This window comes from Onychostoma macrolepis, chromosome 11 (assembly GCF_012432095.1).
Source record: "Onychostoma macrolepis isolate SWU-2019 chromosome 11, ASM1243209v1, whole genome shotgun sequence".
NCBI classification, from domain to species: Eukaryota; Metazoa; Chordata; class Actinopteri; order Cypriniformes; family Cyprinidae; genus Onychostoma; species Onychostoma macrolepis.
In genome coordinates this window covers 14,764,487-14,780,401 of record NC_081165.1, presented here as the reverse complement: position 1 = coordinate 14,780,401, position 15,915 = coordinate 14,764,487, and the positions used below count along the sequence as shown (strand labels likewise).

General features: G+C 33.9%; 2 protein-coding genes across 7 annotated transcripts in view; one reads left to right on the top strand and one right to left on the bottom strand.

Annotated features, from left to right (window-relative positions):
• scml2 (Scm polycomb group protein like 2) overlaps positions 1-14,946 on the bottom strand; it is a 34,807-nt gene extending 19,861 nt beyond the window's left edge. For 2 of the 3 annotated variants that reach the window (XM_058791146.1, XM_058791147.1), the window contains exons 1-7: positions 14,919-14,946; positions 9,310-9,384; positions 9,112-9,183; positions 8,945-9,015; positions 8,293-8,527; positions 7,428-7,516; positions 5,384-5,627 (exon numbers count right to left, since the gene is read on the bottom strand). In XM_058791146.1, the coding sequence (XP_058647129.1) occupies positions 5,384-5,627; positions 7,428-7,516; positions 8,293-8,527; positions 8,945-9,015; positions 9,112-9,183; positions 9,310-9,384; positions 14,919-14,931 (799 nt within the window). In that variant the 5' untranslated portion in view covers positions 14,932-14,946. Of the gene's footprint in view, positions 1-5,383; positions 5,628-7,427; positions 7,517-8,292; positions 8,528-8,944; positions 9,016-9,111; positions 9,184-9,309; positions 9,385-12,447; positions 12,699-14,918 lie in introns of those variants that run through there. The other variant, XM_058791149.1, reaches the window with a different exon arrangement.
• The window catches only part of cdkl5 (cyclin dependent kinase like 5), a 39,439-nt gene continuing 37,555 nt past the window's right edge, over positions 14,032-15,915 (top strand). Inside the window, exons 1-3 of one of the 4 annotated variants that reach the window (XM_058791142.1) lie at positions 14,032-14,213; positions 15,393-15,491; positions 15,633-15,667. In XM_058791142.1, the coding sequence (XP_058647125.1) occupies positions 15,428-15,491; positions 15,633-15,667 (99 nt within the window). In that variant the 5' untranslated portion in view covers positions 14,032-14,213; positions 15,393-15,427. Of the gene's footprint in view, positions 14,214-15,067; positions 15,492-15,632; positions 15,668-15,915 lie in introns of those variants that run through there. The other 3 variants (XM_058791143.1, XM_058791145.1, XM_058791144.1) reach the window with 3 other exon arrangements.

Here is a 15,915-nt window from a genome sequence, read left to right as displayed (position 1 = left end):
AAAGCGCCAACACTTATCAAGAAAACTTGCACTGTTGTTCTCACTTTAGGTGTGAGAACAGGAGCAGAGGGGAACGAATAACCAATAAAGTGTATGCCTAGGGCTAATAAACAGCTCTAAAAATAACAAAATGAGGCATGAAGAAGATCATTTAGGCAAAGCATATACCACATTATGGATTACTGTTTTAGACTCTAAACAAAAGCATTTTATGATTATCATTAAGAAACATTATAATGAAATGAAATTAATTATTCAATCCAAAGAAAATCATAAAATGCCTATCGAAAAATAACATAAAAATTACAACAATATTGTTTCAAATTCTCGTCTGAGATGGGAAGGAAAAAAAGATTTGTGACAGACAATTTTGCTTTAATTCTCTGAAACGCTGTTACAAATGTGCTTTTATACTGTATGCAGAATAACCAGAGGCTGAATCTTAAAGCTCTTTCTTATTAGCACATGATAAACACAAATTAAATGATTTATCTGAATTTATCTGAATAAAAACAAACTCTCAGAAGAAATATATTCTAACACAAACCAACTCAACTCCAGATTACAGGAAATCTAAACACTTTTCTTTTTAGGAGAAACCGTAATTTAATTAAAAAGAAAAAAAGTGTAATTTATCTGTCACTAACTGAAGATCTGAACCACATGTTCATCCTTTGTCTCGTGTCCACAGCTTGCCTTTCCATTGTCCTAAGCACTCATTACTGTTGTTCTTTGCTACATTATTAATACATGCACACATGTGCACAATGTGCTCTGTGCCAGCTAGAAAAACTGAAAAAATTAAGACATCCTTCAAACACCCACAGGGACATTTTTTTCATCGCTCATTAGAAAGGTGGTACTCACTAATGATCAGTTAAAACTACTATGCAAGGCAAATGAAGACAAATCACACACAAAGGAAAGGATAAACGCACAGTTCCTGCTCTCATGCCTCCATTCAAAGCTCACTAAAATACCATCAGAATTTATTTGAACCATTTGCATTTCATGATTATATATTAACTGTGCATATGGCCTTACTCAATTTAGTACTTAAATTAACTGCATTAAGTGTTGAAAAAAGCATATATGACTTTTCTATTTATTCAAAGGAATAATATCTACATTTTTTGGCGTAAAAACCAATTCAGAATATTTGATGCAATAGAGTATTTTGTTGAATAAAGCTCTTCTAAACAATACAGTCTATAAACTAGTGCTGAGTCATGGATCGATCCAAGTGTATTCACTAAAACTGGGGCAGTTGTGATCAGTCTGTAAATAATTTACAATGATTCCAAATGAGAAGCCAATTCTGATGGTCGGGAGAAAATTGAGTCCTGTTTGTGTCCTAAATTCTAAATATCAAAGACATAATTATTTCATTTCGGCCACTTCTTTATGTCCACTGATAACTTCATGGAGAAATATTCCAAAATACTTTTCAAACAAACAAGCAAACAGTCGAATGTCATAATGGAGCAATTAATTGCTAATATGCAGAGGCGGACAAAGTACACAACTTCCTTATACTTGAGTGAAAGTACAGATCTCTGTTCAGACCACTGTTCAGAAAGTACAGACCACTGTTCAAATACTACTCCACTACAAGTGAAAGTAGTAAGGACAGATTTTTACTTAAGTAAAAGTACGGAAGTACATGTTTTTAAAAGTACTTAAGTATCAAAAGTAAAAAGTAAATGCATTGTTTTATTGTCACATTGTTGTATACTTAAAATTTTACTTATGCCACTAATGCAACCTACTGAATAAACTGATTAGCTTAAATTATCTTTGGAATTAAGAGCTTTTATGTTACCAAACCAATAGAAATGGAACAACTGAATGAAGATAATCATCTTTATTTTTTATTTAACACTCCTACAACTACATTGAACTCATTTTAATACTTGTTTAAAAGTTACAAAGTTCTTTTTCAAAGAGATATTGAAGTCTATGATATGGTTAATTTTAGGCAAACAAAGCAAACATTGAAAAGAAAACAAACCTTTAGTCTCTTCAGGAAACTGGAACATACTCTCTAAGTGTACCATCAACTGATCAGTGTTCATAAAATGCTCAGAAATCAGTGAACTTCACAACATGTGGCTAGTGTTGGGTATTGTTTGAATTTTATCCATTCTGTTTCCGATTCTGCTTATTGATTTCAATTCTTATTGATTCCCAGTTTAGATTCCAAAGTTTTCATTTAGCATACTTTTTGATCATTTGTTTGCAAATATATATATATATATATATATATATATGTGTGTGTGTGTGTGTGTGTGTGTGTGCAGTGTTTTGACAATAAAATAATGTTCAGATTTATATACAATACAATACAAATTTTATTTTTATAGCACATTTAAAACAACTGCCGTTGACCAAAGTGCTTACCAGCCTCAATACATACAGTCACAAAAACAAAATTCAACAACAATTCAACAAAATTCAACATTAAAAAGTACAACCTGATCCCTCTAATCGACTCCAAAAGCTCTACTAAAAAGGTACGATTTCAATCTAGACTTAAAAGCATCCACAGATGGGGAAGATTTAATATGCATTGGGAGAGGGTTCCATAAACGGGGAGCAGCCACTGAAAAGGCCCTATCGCCCTTAGATTTTAATCTCGTTTTAGGAACATGAAGAATCATCTGATTCGAAGATCTCAAGTTTCTTGAATTTTGATAAGGAATTAAAAGGTCAGCGATATATTTTGGAGAAATGCCATGCAACGCTTTAAAAACCATCAACAAAACCTTGAATTCAATTCTAAATTCTACAGGCAACCATACTTCCCTGACCAGTTTTATGCAGCAATTTACCAGTAGGCCTAAGTTTATATATAGCCTATATATATGTATATGTGTGTGTGTATATATTATATATTAGTAAAGTGAGGGCAGCGATTTTTGACAGATATATTAGCCTACCATTTGTATAGCCATAAATTTGTGGTTACTGAAGTTTTACTACAAATAGCATATGGTTACTATAGTGAGATAATAGTAAATTTGTGGATACTGTGATTTTACTGCAAATACCATAGTTATGGTTACTATAGTAAAAACATGGTTAATTTTCCAAAGGGTTTTAATGAGTTAACACATGCCTTTTAAGAGCGCTTTTAGCTGTGCAGCAGCGCGGACGTTTAGTTTAGCGGGGAAGATCCCGGGTTGCCAGATTTGCGTAAGAAAAATCAGCCAAATGTCTATTCAAAGCTAGGCGGAAAACTGCAGGCTTAGAAATACTGTAACACTTGGCAACACAGGAAGGTCCTGGCAGATCGCAGGCCGGATTTTCGCAGAAAAAAAGAGGGTTCAGTGAATCTGTAAATGCGCGCACAGGAAAAACTGCTACATATAACGACTTTCTACTTGGGGACCTTGATATAAATGTAGTTGAGTAAAAAGTACGATATTTGTCTTTCAAATGTAGTGAAGTTAAAGTCGCAAGTTTCCAGAAAAAATAATACTCAAGTAAAGTACAGCTAAAGTGTACTTAAGTACAATACTCAAGTAAATTTACTTCGTTACTGTCCACCTCTGCTAATATGTACTCATAGACGCTTCATACTTGAAGGCCCTGGTGTCTGACTAGGATAAATGGTAAACATCTCCCAACAATATCCTTTCTGTCTGGTCGTGTCCGCTCTGGTAAAAGCAGGAAGAGAGCAGTAAACATGCCTTGAAAGTATTCAGAGGAGGAAGAACTGATAGGATACACATAACTACCATCATCCATCAAGAACTCAAGTTTTCATTCACTTCACATCAATTATTCTACCAGAGCCGCGCAAACTGCTTAAACACAGGTTAAACATTTGCACAGTACCAACAGACAGCATAAACCATCACATCCTAGATTTACGGCACTTTGGGAAATGATATGTGTAGTCCTGCAAAGTAAACGTTGCTGCCAAGTAGAAATTATAGGTGTCTGCAGTGTGTCTGCTTGTTGCTCACACTTAGAAATAAAGAGAGAGATACTAATTTAAAATAAAGCGCAATAAAGTATTGATTTCATTTTTTAGATGATGTCAGATTTAGGAATGAACTGTACAAGCATTCTCTATTAATTAGGTCATTATGAATAAAATAAAAACACTCCTTAAATTTTACTTGAATTAAACGAATAAACTGAAAAAAATATATAATTGGTAAAGCAATGTAATAAAAATTGGGAAAGAATTGCATGCACAATAAGGACATTTGAATTGAACAAAGAAACAATAAAAATGCAAAAGAGAGCGTCAATCAAAGCCACATTCCATAATATGAAGAGTAATAAACTTCTTTCCATAGATTACACAGCAGAGACAGCCACAATGTCAGTATTTATGAAGGGAAAAGTTATGACAGATGATTATATGTGTTAAATGACAAATTTTAAATTCTAAATATATTCTAGACCTTTAAAATTCATAAAAAAATCTATTGCATATCTTACAAATGTTCTAATATATTTGACATCAATGGTCTTATGTTAAAATAATTGTAAGTAACACTAACAGTCTTTTTAAGAAATATTAACTTGCAATGAAATGTAAAAAAAAATAAAAAAAATCATTAAATCACAAAATTCAATGATTTTACCTTGGAAAACGTGTTCTCAGATTTTAAAATCACGGATATTATAAATATCAGACCTGATTTCATTTACATTATTCATTTAGCAGACACTTTTGAAAAGCAGAGAACATATTACTGTAGAGAATGCTAGTTTACTGAAAAAAAACTATAGAAACTATCACAGAAATGTAATGGTTTCCACTATACAAATACCATTACAAACATTACAAACGATCAGCTTTTAACCATTAAGTAATGGTTTTCTGTAGTGTGTTTTGGGACATATTCTATTAGTATTTAGTGATTTTAACAAACCACCAATGGAAGCCAACCAAATACCAGAGACCCACAGGGTCCATTACAGTTTCCATTAAGACCAATACATGTCCCATTATAACCAGTTAAACCATTACAAATGTTGTGATGGTGTCTATTGTTTTTGTTTTTTTCAGCAGGATTTATATATATATATATATATATATATATATATATATATATATATATAGAAAAGTCGAAAAGAATAGAAAAAGAATAGAGAAAGCTAGTAAGCAAGAAACTGAATTGTGGCAATTGGACCAGTCAAAGTCACTGTTCACATGGAGTTGAAGACACTAAATATTTGAGCACAGACTTAATTAAAGTTGATTTATGCTCATTATTGAGAAAATAAAAAAGAGAATAAAAAGTTTCTCTCTCTCTCGATTGATCAGGTTACCTCCTAACTGTTCCCAAACAAGGTTTTCACTATCCACACTGAGGAAAAAACAAAACTGTAGTGATCTCTAGTGGTCAGAGACTGTACTCACAGCAGTTGCCGGGAGGCTGCAGACTGTGGCTGGTCAGTTGACACCAGCCCACGGGGAAGATGTCCCTGGAGTCATACTGACACCAGTAATCGAACGCTCCTCTCCAGCCATCAAACATGATGAATATTTTGTCCCCTCTCACCTCTCTGATGGTAGCGGGACAGATGAGGAAGGGATTCTTTCGGTCCACCGCTTCCAGTTTCATACCAGGTTTAAAGAAGTTCTGTGTAGGTTTGGGCGGCTCCTGAGGCATTCACAGGGAACAAACCATCCATATACAAATTTAATTTTTAAATATGGCAAATTTATAACAAATTCACTTTTATTCCTCAAAACATCAGAAATATTTGACTACCAGTCAAAAGTTTGGAATATTTTAAATGTTTTTGAAAGCATTAAATTGATCTAAAGTGACAGTAAAGAAAATTATAATGTTTAAAAGATTTCTGTTTAAAATTATGTTCATTGAATGTTCCATTCAATTAAAAAAAATATATATATATATATATATATATATATATATACACACATATACATATATATTAATTTTTGTATTTTATATTTATATATATATATATATATATATATATATAATAATTTTGTGGAAATATCTTTTATGGATATATATATATATATATATAAAACTTTTTATTTTATATGTATATATATATATATATATATATATATATATATTCGTAAAAGATATTTCCACAAAATTATTATTTAAACCATTATAAATAATTGAGTACCAATAATAATTAATACAAATTGAGCACAAAATCTGCATATTGCAATTATTTCTGAAAAATCAGCTTTGCCATCACAGGAATAAATTACATTTAATTTAAAATATATTATAATAGAAAACAATTATTACAGTTATTGTAAATTGTAATAATATTTCACAATATTACTGTTTTGCTGTGTTTTCGATCAAATAAATGCAGCCTTGGTATGCATAAGAGACTTGTCTTAAAAACATTAATATTAAAATATTAAAACTCTAGATGGTGCAGTCCGATAGGTCTAACTCAGTCTGACCTAATGACATCATTATCACATGGCACAGCTGATTGGTTCTCTCCTGTATAGGTAGCCAATGAGCTCACTGCTCAACATTCAAATATACGACTAGTGCTTGCTGTAGCAGTTCACAGCGCGCTTCAGAAACCCTCCACCTTCCCTAGCTCCACCTGTATAGATCTGCTACACGGTGATTCATGTTATGCTATATGGGGGTTATTCATATATGTTATATGTGTAGCAGCAATATTTCTTACATGCTCACAGCAGCATGTTGTGGATGTATTGGCAGTAGCGAGTCTCGCTACTTGCTCTGCCGCAGCAGCGTAGCAGATCTATTCCGCCAAGACCAAACCCATTAACATTAAGATTTTCATAATAATATCTAATTTAATAGGAATATTGATCTATAATGTTTTCTCTATTCATTTATTGTGTCTCCCAAAATGTGTAATAAATATGCTTTAAGTCCTGGTGTCCTCTACAGTGGACATGTATGAAATCGATGTCCTGTTTCATAACAGAAGGTCATATTTTGATTTGAAACCCCATAACATTTTCCTGAGATGTTGATTCCTGTTGAAACATCCAATCATTTGGTACCTCTGGAAAGCCCTGAATGTGTTCTGTACAGGACATCCAGACTTAAAACTGTGACATGTAATCACAGAGAAATTTAATGAAATTAATTTAATTATTTAAAATTAATTACAAATATATATATACAGATTTAATTAATCCAAAATTTTGACTGGTAATGTATTCTAAAATGTAAACATTTGAAAAAAAAATATTTGTTGCAATATTTATAACTGTCTGAATTGATGTTGTGCAACAAAAGTCTCAGGTTATGCATGTAACCATGGTTCCCTGACAATAGGGAACTCCACACTGCATCCTCTAGAGGGCCCAGCGTGGAGTTCCCTTTCGAAAGGAAACCACCACTTTCTATTTATTTCATAGCTTTATTCATGGATCAATTAAAAACTTGTTAACATGCTTTACAAATTGAAGCAATTACCTTTTTAAAGGCTGAAGCTGGAGCCATCTCTGCCCCACTTAATGTTTTTAATAAGAACATGGGCCATGAAGAGGCATTCATCCTGAACCCTAATGATGGGAAATAAATACAGTTGAAGTCAAAAGTTTACATACCCCTTGCAGAATTTGCAAGTTGTTAATTATTTGGCCAAAATAAGAGGGATCAAACAAAATGCATGTTATTGCTTATTTAGTACTGACCTGAATAAGACGTAATTCACATAAAAGGTGTTTACATATAGTCCACAAGAGAAAATAATAGTTGAATTTATAAAAATGACCCTGTCCAAAAGTTTACATCCCCTTAATTCTTAATACTGTGCTGTTAGCTGAATGATCCACAGCTGTGTTTTTATTTATTTATTTATTTATTGTTGTTTTATTAATTATTTTTTATTTTTGTTTGTCCTGAATAGTTAAACTGCCTGCTGTTCTTCAGAAAAATCCTTCAGGTCCCACAAATTATTTCGGTTGTCCTCTTATTTTGATAAAATAATTAACATTTTGCGGATTCTGGAAGGTGTATGTAAACTTTTGAGTTGAACTGCATTCAACAGCAAATGTTTAATGAACAAAAAGAAAAAAAAAGTATATTGTTATAAATACGTATGCCAAGGGGGGGAAAAAATCACTTTAAAATCCTTATTATGCCGCATTTAGGGAAAAAAATGCTAGATGCTATTCTAACAATGATAAAACTATCCACGTGAACATTATGTGGGATCTTTGCAAATCACTTTAACATGACAAAAAAAAAAAAGATCTAAAAAAACAAACATATAGACCTTTAGTTTGAATCCTTCTTTTAAGTTTAGTTTATTTAATTTTGTGAAAAACTACTTTACCCAGTGGAGGCTGTAACATGTCTCCGCTCTTCTCACACATGCCGATAGGCTGAATGTCAGAGGAGTCAACCAGTCGCCAGAAATCATTGGTGCTGTCACTGCCATCCAGTCTGAGCCGCAGACGCACACCCATTAATCCCATCACTGTGGCGATACACATTGAGGTGGAATTCCTCGGGTCACAAGCCTCCACTTTCATTCCCACTTTAAAATCATTACTGGGAGGGACACTGGACTGGAGAGAGAAAGAAAAAAACATACAATAGTGTGAAGATTATACCAATAATGGCATAGGTTGGAAAACGTAAATCTACAATCTACAATTTCAATTCATGAGATTAAATTAGGAAAGCCAAAATAATTATATTTACACATTATTTTGGGCTCTGTGGAGTCAGTCAGTGTCACATGATCATTTCAATAGGCAGATTTTTGCTCAAGAAAAATTGGTTATTATCATTGTTTGAAACCATGTAAATTTGTCACTGTTCATTTTGACTGTTTCTGTTAATCTCCAGACTTTTTAATCTCAGAAAGAATTAAAAGAATAATAAATATATTGGTTAAAACAAATTAAGCTGCAACCAACCATAGATGACGCTTTATTTGGGCAGAAAGGCAGCAGCGTCATTAATAGACTGAAGAACTCTACCTGTCTGAAACAGCTGGGGGAAGCAGGACAGGATGAAGTCTCTCTCAAGTACATTTCCCAGCTGAACGGCTCTGAGGAATGAGCAGGGGAGTGAAATGTCCATCAGGAAGAATGAGATAAAGTTCATTTGTTTCTTTACAGGTTAATAAAGAAAGAGAAGGTGGTACCGATGAGCTTTTGTGAAGGACGTGAATCCTCATTATTCCTCCCTGATTTCTCCTTATTACTGTATTTTTTGTCTGCAATTAAAAATGTCAAAACAGTTCTGAGAATAATAACAAGTAAGTTACTTAATTATGAAAAAGGATTAACAAAAAAAAGATGATTTTTTTTTTTTTTTTTAAATGTCAAAGTAGCACTCTGACCTTTCTGGTGGGTTTTGCCCATGGTGACCTGGAGCACCACATGAAGTGGACAGAAACTGGACAGCCAGCACAGACCTAAAGAAAGAAAGAATTTTATTAATACTGTATCAATACAAATAACACATTTTATTTTTCCTTAATTCTTTTTGATTTATTTTTCATTACACTACCATCCATACTGTAAGTTTGAGGTTAGTAAGATTTATCTATTTATTTTTTGGAAAGAAAGGAATAATTAATTTTTTTTAAATAGCAGTAAGACATTTATAATGTTACATAAAAAGTGTTTTCAACATTGATAATAATAAGAAATGTTTCTTCAGCACCAAATCAGCTTATTAGAATGATTTCTGAAGAAAACACCGAAGACTGGAGAAAATTCAGCTTTACCATTACAAGAATAAATTACATTTAAACCAATTATTTTAAGTTTAATAACATTTTAAAATATTACTGTTTTTACTGTATCAAACAAATGCATCCTTGGTGAGCATAAGATTCCTCTTTCAAAAGCATTTAAAAACACCAAACTACTAAACAGTAGTATACTGTAAATATAAATACAAAATATTCATACACATACAAAAATACCAAACTATTCATAAAGTCCAAACATTTCATAATTCTTTTAAAAACATAACAAAATCTATATAAACTTGTATTCAAATCAGTTTTAGTAAGATCCTGTCTCTTTGTCTCTTTTATCACAAGAGAGATTTGTCCCATGCTTTGGCCCGTGAGTTCATGAACCCGCCGCGGAAACCATATTACAGCATTACGGAAGACAGGGATTATACTTTATACTCCCTACTGGCATCTGAGTGCAATTTATTCCACCAACATTGCACTGTCCAAAAAAAGAAAAAGAAAAAAAGATTATCACTAAATCACAAATACCTTTAGAGAATCAAAGCGCGACTAAGAAAAGCTTTTCTTCTATTTGACATGATAATAAGTTACTGCAGCTTCTGAGGGACATTGTGCTCGCTGATCAAAGCCCCGGCTCGCTCAGCAAGTGATAAGTCACATCTCAGTTTGGAGAAAATTGGCTGCAGCTGACGTCCTGTGTGAGCTGACAGTAGGATGAGGAACTTCCTTTTTATTCCTCTGTTAGTCCACTTAATGTTTCTCAATGGGAAATTCAACAAAGCTAAATTAAAAACAAATACAGACTGAAAAACAGGGTCTTTGCTACAATTTTAGTCCTATCAACAAGTAAATTAATTAAGAGTTTTTGCTTAATATTTGTAAACTGATAGGATGTATATCTAATCTGCTCTTTAATTGTACAATTAAGTGTTTGTATGTCTTTTATAAGTTTTGTTTTATAAGCCTCGTTATTACGTCTTTCACCAATAAATATTAATTAATTAAGACTATGTAAATATCAGGTGGTTATTAAGGTCCAATTACACACTGAAAAAAATGGTGACTGAAAAAATTGCTAGTAAATTTCACAAATAATTACAAAGAATTAAATGTGAAATTCTGAAAAAGAAAGCCAGACAGCATACTCCAATAATATTTATATATAACTTCATAAAAATAGTTTTTTCAGAGAATTCAGATATTATTTAAAAATATATTTCCATAAAACATTTAAAAATAAAAATCACTGGAAATATAAAGGCAATTATAGGCATATCGGAACTACAAGGTACATTTTTAAAAGTCTTTTCAAGAGATGTGCGAGATATATATATATATATATATATATATATTTTATTTTTATTTTTTTTCTTACTTTTTTATCCAGCCAAAGGATTCAGGGAAAACTCCAGATGATGCTAAAACCAAAAATTCCCAAAAAAAACAAGTCCTTTTTGCAAGGAAAAAGAGATGCAGTCCTTTCAATGTCACACCAGTGTTTCTGCTCTGAAACTACTAGCCACTTGTGTCTAGATAGCAGACAAACTCTCTCTCTCTCTCTCTCTCTCTCGCTCCCCCTCTTCTCCTCCTCATTCTTCTGTCTTAAGCTGTGAATCCCATTCAGAGAGTCGTCATAAAGATTCCAAACCACCATAAAAAGGTCATTAGCCAGTATGCATTTGTGGGAGTCTGCAGCAGTACATGAAAAGGATTCCAACACCTCCCATTAACAGATGATGTCTACATTTTGTGCTCTCTCTCTGTCCGTCTGTCTTTTCAAGGCCCTTGCACCACACCCCCCAGACAGGAAGCTTTCTCTTTAGACATGGCTGCTTTAAAGCAGGGAGGGGGTGAAAATGGATATTATGAATACACAGATGAAAAGAATGTCAAGAGATGCCTAAATGTAATTAATCTCATGCATTGACGCGATGGGTTTTTTATTCTTTTAAAAAGTTCTGGTTTCATCGGACAGTGCTAGTTAAAAACAAACAAACAAAAAGGCATTCAAATTAAAAAAGCAAAACCCTCAGATTATCACGTAAAAACATTGTTATGCAGAGTTCTGTATTGCTACAGGATTAGCATAAATGTTGTTTTTAAAAAAATATATATATATTTTCATGCTATTTTCATGTGTAAAAATATTTATTTGCATTAACTTTAAAATGAAAAAGGAAAATATAAAATATAAAAAATAAAAACCATTTCAAAATATTAATAAAAACTAAAATAATGATATATGAATGATGCATTGAAAATATCCTTCAATTGAATGAAATGTTCTATTATGTTAAGCATGTTAAAATGAAGAAGAAAAAAATGTACGAGTAAATTATATTAATAAGTTTTTCTAAGTTAAAATAACTGAAACTATGAGTGTCACGGCTAAACAGTGAAGTGTCCTTCTATGAGTAATTCAATCTGAAACGGCAGTTTTAAAAACTACAATAATTATTTTCATTGTTTTATTAAGCAAATATATGCATGTAATAGGCTACCTAACACATATATCAGACATACTTTCCGATGCACTGAAAATAGTTTTCCGCGTGCACTCAGCGCCAATGTACCAATTAGAGAGAAGCAGCTGGAGCTGTGTTAGTTCAGGGAAGAATACACAACATCATCACATGTAAACGCGCATTCAACTTCCGCATCAATGTAATTACTGTGGAATGTACCAAACGCATGAGATTGCACAATACATTGCAGCACAATTGATTCACTATTATAAATATGAAAAATATGCCACTAATGTTTGCTCACCGTGTAAGGTCGGATAGCTGCTGTTCTGCTTTACTTTCCATTGGGTCTATAGGCCGCCATGTTTCGCACATCCGCGCATGTCCAGCAGCATATGCGCCTTCAAATTTATATCAATGGAACATTGAAGGACTACAGATCGTTTTGTATTGGTGAAAGTGATTTTCAAACGTCCAATATTCCTTACAAGCGGAAACCATCTGAACTGAATTGAATCTAAAAAAAAGTAGTGGTAGAATGAAATTCAAGTGGATGTGTGATGTCTGCTGTGTATTGCTTACAGATTGTTATTGATTTGGGGGAAGAAAAAAAAAAAAATATATATATATATGAGAAATGTTAAGTTGTTAATGTGCATTGCAGTTGCAATTAAACATAAAAATGCAATTCATGAAGCATTCATAATAACTAGGCTATGGGCATCCATTGTTTGATATAGCAAAGACGCATAATTTATCATCACGTATAATTTTTTAATTATTTAAATGATATATTGACAACTTGAAAAAGTGTTTTTCTTATAGAAATAGTATCACATTAAATATAAGAGTGTGCTTCTGTAAATAACACGTATCAACAAAACCATAATATTTCTGTTAGAACCATGATATTACCATAATATTTCTGTTGGAATATTATTTATTAATTTATTTGTAAGTTTCATGTGTTGCATCTGATACGTTTTAAATCAGGATAATCGCTAGATGGCACCATGCGCTTTTCCCGAAGAATCCCTTCATGCACGTCTGCTTGTCCTAAGTTTTCCATTAGGCTATTGGAAATTAATTTTTGAAAAATTGAATTCTTTTTAATGATTTCTACCTGGGGGGGAAATAGGCGTTTTTGCATGTAAAATAGGTTTATTACGATTTGGCATGCTATAATACTCACTAATAATGATAATAAATAATAATAATAACGATAATAATACAAATAATACTTTTTTAAAAAAGCTACAAAACTGAAGATCGATCGCAATATTAAAAATAATTGCATAGCTCAGATTAAACAGAGCATCAAAAAGGAAAAATATAAGTTTAAAACATAAACACATAACATGACAATGATAGATAGACAGATGATAGATATATTTACATCATATAATAATAATTCGTAATATTTCAGTCATAATTTAGGCCTTCAAAGGGTTCTTCTTTATAAAGGCTTGTTCTTCCTCTTCTCAGCAGAATAAACAGAGTGAGCTGTCTGCTAAATTGATCTTCCAGCTCAACCCACTCACACACACCATGCACTGCCTCGCCAAACGAGCACATCAATTTGGATGTATGCGTGTATGAAATGTAACACATCCGAGCAGGAATGCATATTATCATTGCTCAACCGAACCCAGCCTTCGCTTCTGGACCATTCTGAGCAGTCCTTCATTGTGATTGGCCACAGACGGGTTCGGTTCGGACGCTATTGGTGTGAGCAGTCCGCCACTCACTCGGTTTGGTGCCGCTTCGCCTGAACGCCAATTTATAGACCCTACTACAGCTAAGGCCTGGCTCATGAATATTAATTAGATTACGTGACCAGACGCGCTCGCAAGGTTTCCAGGCAACGTCAGCGCGACGTGCTTAATATTCATGAAGCGAGCCTTAGCCATACTGCGATCCGTAATTTGGCGTTGTTAGGTTGTCAATGGCTCAGAATGAAGGTGGATACTGTTGCAGCTGTGATGATGGGTTACCACTGCAGGTGAAAATGAAAACATCGTTTGTTGGCGACGCGAGGGGACAGTGTGCGCATCGTTGTCTTGGACATAAGTGAGTATTCTGGTCGGAGCTTTTTTCATAAATGTACAATATTGACAGTGCGCTTGCTTTTTACGCTGGATGTTAGATGTTTTGTGGCTGGTACATCGTTGGTGTTTCACACGAACACGCGCACCTCCTGCCCACACACTCCAGGAGACCGAAGTCACCTGTTATCAATTATGTCACGCGTTTAAGACAGTATTGCTTATGTAAATGATCTTTATGTTGGCTGGGCACTTTGTTATTAATCGATGTGATTTTTTTTTTTTTTTTACCGCACCGTGTTTTTTACTGTTCATTTAAGAGTGGGTGGAAGTGGTGTGGGCTGTCAGTCATTTTTTGATACTGTCAGGTGGATAAGATGCTTAAAATAATGATAGAACTTTCATCCACCTACGAATATTTCCAGCGCGCGCACACACACTTACGCACGCGCGCGCATACCGCACAACACATCAGATGCAGACATGCGCCGCGTTTATGCACAATGCACAAACATACAAGGAAATGTCGGTGTCACGACATGACCTGCGAAACCCATCTGAAAACGCACTTAAGTGTAAATGCAACGCGTACTGCCCTCAAATCGAGCGCAGATGATACCTGTCGCACATCTGAGGTGATTGAGACGATGTCCATCTGGGTTTTCAGCACATTACATCACTGACTTCTGGTTTGGGAGAGAGGATTCTCAGACTGTCCTTGTTCACCCACCTGTAATTCTCATTCAGAGCTGTTTTGTTTTGCTATTCCCAAAACTGCTGGAAAATTCATGATGATCTGTCACCTCAGACAAACCGAATCATGGCAATCCTACACACATCCTGTCTGAGTGAAATGAGAGAGAATATGAGCCGCAATCAATGTCATTTCATGCATGTGAAATATGGATTGGATGTAAACAATGGATATGCCTCTGATTTGATGCATGTGAAATATAAAGATACAGTATGCATGAATAAGTCTGTTTGACCCCTTCTATGCAAAACCTCTGTACTCTTTCTCTTCAGGTGAGCAAGTGTGTGTGTATGTGTGCGTGCATGCGTAGTGTGTTAGTTTGCAGGAATGTGTGTCAGTGTGTGTGGATTATGAGAAGAGCATTGTGACCAGCCGGGAGCAGATTTTTGCTGCAATGACCCGTTCAAGCACTGATTTCTGTCCCGTCCTCTGGCCTTCTGCTCCTCACAGCCCAGACATGCACCACCTCGGCATCTTTTGACTTCATGAAGATTCCTGACATCGGTAATGTGATGAATAAATTTGAGGTCCTTGGGATTGTAGGAGAGGGTAAGTTCATCTTTTTTTAATATTGTTCGATAAAGAGATAAAAAAAAGCATTAATCTTTGTGCTTATAAAACAGCTGCTTGTGCATATAAGCCATAAATGGTATAAATCAAGCTTATGACGCTTTTTCTTTCTTTGCAAAGGAGCCTATGGGGTGGTCCTGAAATGCAGACACAAGGTAAGACATGTTTATGCAGGAACCTGTTGGTCAGCATGCTAAGTAGAACTGCAGAAACTCCATATTATACAGTGTATTTGATCCATGAAAATTAGATATATTCTGGAAACTTGGTCATTTTTGATTTTGTTTTAAAATATAATGTAGTTTATAACCACCTGAACAATACGTGCAATCACTTATAGACCTATACTGCATATGCAAAACACACACACACACACACACACACACACACACACACACACAAG